This window comes from Nerophis ophidion, linkage group LG29 (assembly GCF_033978795.1).
Source record: "Nerophis ophidion isolate RoL-2023_Sa linkage group LG29, RoL_Noph_v1.0, whole genome shotgun sequence".
Taxonomy (NCBI): Eukaryota; Metazoa; Chordata; class Actinopteri; order Syngnathiformes; family Syngnathidae; genus Nerophis; species Nerophis ophidion.
In genome coordinates, this window is record NC_084639.1 from 15,263,748 (window position 1) to 15,271,247 (window position 7,500).

At 41.3% G+C, this 7,500-nt stretch overlaps 1 protein-coding gene across 6 annotated transcripts in view; it reads left to right on the forward strand.

Moving 5' to 3' along the window:
• LOC133545865 (transcription factor COE3-like) overlaps nt 1-7,500 on the forward strand; it is a 162,357-nt gene that overhangs the window by 123,934 nt on the left and 30,923 nt on the right. For 4 of the 6 annotated variants that reach the window (XM_061891554.1, XM_061891553.1, XM_061891555.1 and 1 more), the window contains exon 10: nt 2,696-2,822. The exons of the other annotated variants lie outside the window; for them this stretch is intronic. In XM_061891554.1, the coding sequence (XP_061747538.1) occupies nt 2,696-2,822 (127 nt within the window). The remainder of the gene's footprint in view (nt 1-2,695; nt 2,823-7,500) is intronic. 6 annotated transcript variants of the gene reach the window in all.

Sequence of the window (7,500 nt, forward strand, 5' to 3'; positions counted from 1 at the left end):
TTGATCTCGAAAGTAAACAAAAAATAACAGTGAGTGACTTTGTTTTAACACTTCTATGAGTCGCTCCCTTTTGGAGGTCTGAGAATTTTAATAGGATTTTTTTTAACTGTCATTCCTCAACTGTCATTTTGTGTGTTTGCCATGAAAAAAATCTATGTTTGCGATGACAAAAAGGGCATACAACTAACAAAACTTTAAAAAAACAACTTATAATCGACAGACCTGAAGTTTATCCGGAAATTTAAGCGTTGAAAAAAATAAAATGGATATATGACTTATTTTAAACATTTTTAAGGCTGGTATCTTTCAGGGACCTCGGGACCAAACTTGAGGGAAACCCTAAAGGTTAAAAAATAAAAAATAAAATATATATATATATATATATATATATATATATATATATATATATAACCTCGGCTGGTAGAGTGGCCGTGCCAGCAACTTGAGGGTTGCAGGTTCGATTCCCACTTCCGCCATCCTAGTCACTGCCGTTGTGTCCTTGGGCAAGACACTTTACCCACCTGCTCCCAGTGCCACCCACACTGGTTTGAATGTAACTTAGATATTGGGTTTCACTATGTAAAGCGCTTTGAGTCACTCGAGAAAAGCGCTATATAAATATAATTCACATTCACACATCAGGGGTGTAACGGTACACAAAAATTTCGGTTCGGTACGTACCTCGGTTTAGATGTCACGGTTCGGTTAATTTTCGGTACAGAAAGAAAACAACAAAATATAAATTTTGGGGTTATTTATTTACCAAATTTGTAAACAATGGCTTTATCCTTTTAACATTGGGAACACTATAATAATTCTGCCCATGTTAATCCACATTAAACTGCCTCAAGTTGTTGCTTTGATTAAATGAAATGACAAAACCTCTCTTCTACATATAAAAAGTGCAACATTAAACAGTTTCAAGTCAACTCATCATGCTTAATTTATTACAGCATTTGGGAAGCCTGTAGTTGACTTTTATCATACACACACACACACACACGCACGCACACGCACACACACACACACACACACACACACACACACACACACACACACACACACACACACACGCAAGCACACACACGCATACACACACAGCAAAATGAGCTAACGTAACGCTAAAAGCTAATTAGCCTTCACCTCAAGCCAGAACTATGAGAGAGCTGAGCTGCAGTTTATGTTTCTAGAAGGTCAACGGGCTCATAGTGATGTTAGTAATAGTTGTGACTGGGAAGTGTTTTTTATAATTTGGGGTGTGTACGATGTCAGCTGCTCACCTGCTAAACACATATCTGCTCATCTCCACACTGACTCCATGTGCTCTGAATACGCACTGCTGATTGGCATTGTATGTAACCATTCAGATGGTTGTGTGGGCGGGACAATGCTGGGTGCTCACTGCTCAGACAGAAGCAGCTGCAGAGCCTTTAGTTTACAAACTCGTTCGATACACCCTCGTACCGAACCGAAACCCCCGTACCGAAACGGTTCAATACAAATACAAGTACCGTTACACCCCTAATATATATATATATAAATATATACAGTGGGGCCAAAAAGTATTTAGTCAGCCACCGATTGTGCAAGTTCTCCCACTTAAAATGATGACAGAGGTCTGTAATTTTCAGCCCCAATTCATGATGTTTCCACCCCCATGCTTCACAGTAGGTCTGGTGTTCTTTGGATGCAACTCAGTATTCTTCTTCCTCCAAACACGACGAGTTGAGTTTATACCAAAAAGTTCTACTTTGGTTTCATCTGACCACATGACATTCTCCCAATCCTCTGCTGTATCATCCATGTATCCATTTTGGTATAAACTCAACTCTTCGTGTTTGGAGGAAGAAGAATACTGAGTTGCATCCCAAGAACACCATACCTACTGTGAAGCATGGGGGTGGAAACATCATGCTTTGGGGCTGTTTTTCTGCTAAGGAGACAGGACGATTGATCCGTGTTAAGGAAAGAATGAATGGGGCCATGTATCGTGAGATTTGGAGCCAAAACCTCCTTCCATCAGTGAGAGCTTTGAATGGTGGACCAAATACATATTTTCCACCATAATTTACAAATAAATTATTTAAAATTCCCACAATGTGAATTCCTGGATTTCTTTTTCATATTCTGTCTCTCACAGTTGCAGTGTACCTATGATGAAAATTACAGACCTCTGTCATCATTTTAAGTGGGAGAACTTGCACAATCGGTGGCTGACTAAATGCTTTTTTTGCCCCACTGTATATATATAAGTATATATATATATGCATATATATTATATATATTGTCCATCCATCCATCCATTTTCTACAGCATGTCCCTTTTGGGGTCGCGGGGGGTCGCTGGAGCCTATCTCAGCTGCATTCGGGTGGTAGGCGGTGTACACCCTGGACAAGTCGCCACCTCATCGCAGGGCCTATATATTGGTTTTAAAAAAAGAACAATATTGAACTGAACCCCGCAAGATTTTTTAGTGTTTTCAGCCTCCAGTGGTAAAAAATTTGGACGTCTAGTACTATCCATCCATCCATCCATCCTTCCATCCATCCATCCATCCATCATCTATCTATCTATCTATCTATCTATCTATCTATCTATCTATCTATCTATCTATCTATCTATCTATCTATCTATCTATCTATCTATCTATCCATCCATCCATCTATCAATCTAAAAAATGCGTTCTCTTCCACAGCTCATCACGCCGCACGCCATCCGGGTCCAGACGCCTCCTCGCCACATTCCCGGCGTGGTGGAGGTCACGCTGTCGTACAAGTCCAAACAGTTCTGCAAGGGAGCGCCGGGCCGCTTTGTCTACACAGGTGAGGGTGGCACCGCGTCGAGGGAAGCTTCCAGAACCGTCACTCACGGGGGGGGCAAAGAATAAAACACACACTGACCTCATTGTGCGCCGTCCGCATGTCCCTATCTCCGGCATCTATTCCGGACAATTCCGCGGTAATATCCAGATGCCATTCAAAGTAGCCGAAAGGTCACATGTCAGCTGTTTAGCGTGATAAGTAAATGTCAGCGTCCTCACAATGGCCGCCGCCCCCTTTAGCGATGCTAATGTCCGATTGCATGTGCAGATACTCGCCGGCTCGCCGTCGCCGTCCGCCATCTTGGCAGCCATTTTATTTTGAAGGTCCCATGTTTGGGGGGAAAGAAAAGGGAGGACGTGTAAGAGTAGAAGTTTATGGCAGCATTCGTGGAAGGTGATGAGCGCCGACACGCCGCACGTTTCCTTCCTCATCCACCGAGGAGCTTAAGAGCTTCAGGGATTGATCCTGCGGCTCGACTGGCAGGAAGCGGCCCAGGGCGAGAGACGCCGAGAGAATGATGACAACGTCGATTGCACCGAAAGCTGATTGGTCAGGAAATAAACGATTGCAGGGATGTAACATTAAACGCGAATAATATCACCTTTTAAAATTAAAATGAGATGGATAACTTCACTTTGATAAACTCACAGACTGACTTGGGCTTTTCATCCGAGCTTACAGGGGAACATTATGACGCTAATCGATGCTAACATGCTATGCTAATCGATGCTAACATGCTATTTACCGGCGATGACAGACATGGCACAGAGATGTATGAATAATCTGGAGATGCATTTGCAACGATAAAGTCAACAAAATCACAAAGGTGAGTTTTGTTGTTGACTTATATACTAATCAGACATATTTGGTCGCGGCGTGACTGCCAACTAATCGATGTTAACATGCTATGCTAATCGATGCTAACATGCTACGCTAATCGATGCTAAAATGCTATTTACCGGCGATGACAGACATGACACAGAGATGTATGGATAACCTGCAGATGCATTTGCAACGATAAAGTCAACGAAATCACAAAGGTGAGTTTTGTTGTTGACTTATGTGCTAATCAGACACATTTGGTCGCGGCGTGACTGCCAGCTAATCGATGCTAACATGCTACACTAATCGATGCTAACATGCTCCGCTAATCGATGCTAACATGCTACGCTAATCGATGCTAACATGCTATTTACCGGTGATGACAGACATGGCACAGAGATGTATGGATAACCTGCAGATGCATTTGCAACCATAAAGTCAACGAAATCACAAAGGTGAGTTTTGTTGTTGACTTATGTGCTAATCAGACATATTTGGTTGCGGCGTGACTGCCAGCTAATCAATGCTAACATGCTACGCTAATTGATGCTAACATGCTATTTACCGGCGATGACAGACATGGCACAGAGATGTATGGATAACCTGCAGATGCATTTGCAACCATAAAGTCAACGAAATCACAAAGGTGAGTTTTGTTGTTGACTTATGTGCTAATCAGACATATTTGGTTGCGGCGTGACTGCCAGCTAATCAATGCTAACATGCTACGCTAATTGATGCTAACATGCTATTTACCGGCGATGACAGACATGGCACAGAGATGTATGGATAACCTGCAGATGCATTTGCAACCATAAAGTCAACGAAATCACAAAGGTGAGTTTTGTTGTTGACTTATGTGCTAATCAGACATATTTGGTTGCGGCGTGACTGCCAGCTAATCAATGCTAACATGCTACGCTAATTGATGCTGACATGCTATTTACTGGCGATGACAGACATGGCACAGAGATGTAAGGATAACCTGCAGATGCATTTGCAATGATAAAGTCAACGAAATCACAAAGGTGAGTTTTTTTTATGTTGACTTATGTGCTAATCAGACATATTTGGTCGCGGCGTGACTGACAGCTAATCGATGCTAACATGCTACGCTAATCGATGCTAACATGCTACGCTAATCGATGCTAACATGCTATTTACCGGCGATGACAGACATGGCACAGAGATGTATGGATAACCTGCAGAGGCATTTGCAATGATAAAGTCAACGAAATCACAAAGGTGAGTTTTGTTGATGTCGACTTATATGGTAATAATTGGCCGCGGCGTGACTGCCAGCTAATCGATGCTAACATGCTATTTATCGACGCTGCTGAAGCAGACATGGCACAGAGATGTATGGATAACCTGCAGATGCATTTGCAACTATATTACGTTTCCTTCCACCCACATTTAATGCGAAAAAAACACTTACCAATCGACGGATTTAAGTTGCTCCATTATCACAAAATGCGAAAGTCCTGATCGTTTGGTCCACACATTTTACTGCCAATGCTAACGTAGCTATTTGGCCATGCTATGGCTATGAATAGCGTCAATAGCTTCAGTTTCTTCTTCAATACTTTCCTACTCCAACCATCTGTTTAAATACATGCGTAATCTGTTGAATCGCTTAAGCCGCTGAAATCCGAGTCTGAATCCGAACTAATGTCGCTATATCCTGCTGTGGTATTCCCATTGTTTGTTTACATTGGCAGCACTGTATGACGTCACAGGAAAATGGATAGTGGTTTCGAAGATAGCGAAAATAAGGCACTTTAAAGCTTTATTTAGGGATATTCCGGGACCGGTAAAATTTAGAAAAATACTTCAAAAAATACAACAAGCCACTGGGAACTGTTTTGTATTGTTTTTACCCTTTTGAAAATGTGATAATGTTCACATTTAAATGCTAACATGAAAACAAGACACGTGCGTCTTTCCCCGTTAAAAAACATCATACTCCAATCTAAACTTCTATAAACACATCACTGTCCGAGCAACTAAGTTATTTAGTGGTGCACATTGAAGCCACAAGTACGGAATTATGATGAGCCATCTTCCCTCAGAGGGAAAGGTGTTTTATGGTGCGTTCAAGTACCGCTGAGCAGAGTAGGACAACCCGCGCCAGAGGTGTAATTCATCGTTATAATAGACTTGATTTATTTTTCATTTCAATAAATTAATGCAAGCCAATGTATACAGTACAAGAATAAAAGTTGAACTATAAAACAGATAAAACACTAAAACTTCAGTGAAACAAGAAACACAAGACACAATAGTGGCTTTTCTAACTGTCTATTTGTTTTATTTATGTTTACAAAACCTTTTGAGTACATTCGACAATACCGCAATATTAATGTTAACCGTGTTAATATTAGGCCCTAAATGAAATTCTCATATTGTTACATCCCTCCTGTATTGTTACACACATCATTGTGTGAATGCTCCAAAGGTTTTCTACACCAAAATGCATCTATTTATTCAACTTATTATTATTGTTTTTCTTCTCCAGGTTTTGGCGCGCTCTACCTCCCACTTTTTTCCATCCGATTCAAATCGTTCCAATCGCGGGCTTTCCCTTGACAAATTCCAAAAATTCCCCAAGTTTCCCAGAATTCCAGGTTTTCCGGGGCATTTTTCCTACTCAAAATGAATTGGCCGTTTTTCAAACTTCCACCATTTCCACTTTTTTCATCCGATTCAAACCGTTCCAATTGCGGGCTTTCCTTTGACAAATTCCAAAAATTCCCCTATATTCCCAGAATTCCAGGTTTTCCGGGGCATTTTTCCCACTCAAAATAAATTGGCCGTTTTTCAAACTTCCACCATTTCCACTTTTTTCGTCCGATTCAAACCGTTCCAATTGCGGGCTTTCCCTTGACCAATTCCCCAGATTTCCCAGAACTCCAGGTTTTCCGGGGCATTTTTCCCACTCAAAATGAATTGGCCGTTTTTCAAACTTCCACCATTTCCACTTTTTTCGTCCGATTCAAACCGTTCCAATCGCGGGCTTTCCCTTGACAAATTCTAAAAATTCCCCAGATTTCCCAGAACTCCAGGTTTTCCGGGGCATTTTTCCCACTCAAAATAAATTGGCCGTTTTTCAAACTTCCACCATTTCCACTTTTTTCATCCGATTCAAACCGTTCCAATTGCGGGCTTTCCCTTGACAAATTGCAAAAATTCCCCAGATTTCCCAGAATTCCAGGTTTTCCGGGGCATTTTTCCCACTCAAAATAAATTGGCCGTTTTTCAAACTTCCACCATTTCCACTTTTTTCGTCCGATTCAAACCGTTCCAATTGCGGGCTTTCCCATGACAAATTCCAAAAATTCCCCAAGTTTCCCAGAACTCCAGGTTTTCCGGGGCATTTTTCCTACGCAAAATTAATTGGACGTTTTTCAAACTTCCACAATTTCCACTTTTTTCATCCGATTCAAACCGTTCCAATTGCGGGCTTTCCCTTGACAAATTCCAAAAATTCCCCTAGTTTCCCAGAACTCCAGGTTTTCCGGGGCATTTTTCCCACTCAAAATAAATTGGCCGTTTTTCAAACTTCCACCATTTCCACTTTTTTCGTCCGATTTAAACCGTTCCAATCGCGGGCTTTCCCTTGACAAATTCCAAAAATTCCCCAGATTTCCCAGAACTCCAGGTTTTCCGGGGCATTTTTCCCACTCAAAATAAATTGGCCGTTTTTCAAACTTCCACCATTTCTAATTTTTTCATCTGATTCAAACCGTTCCACCTTCAACATATTCCGCTCATCCTGGACATTCAAACTATCATTTTTCCAAGTAAAAAAAATTCTAGGAATTCTCAGAAGTCCCAATTTTCCAAAGCCCTATTT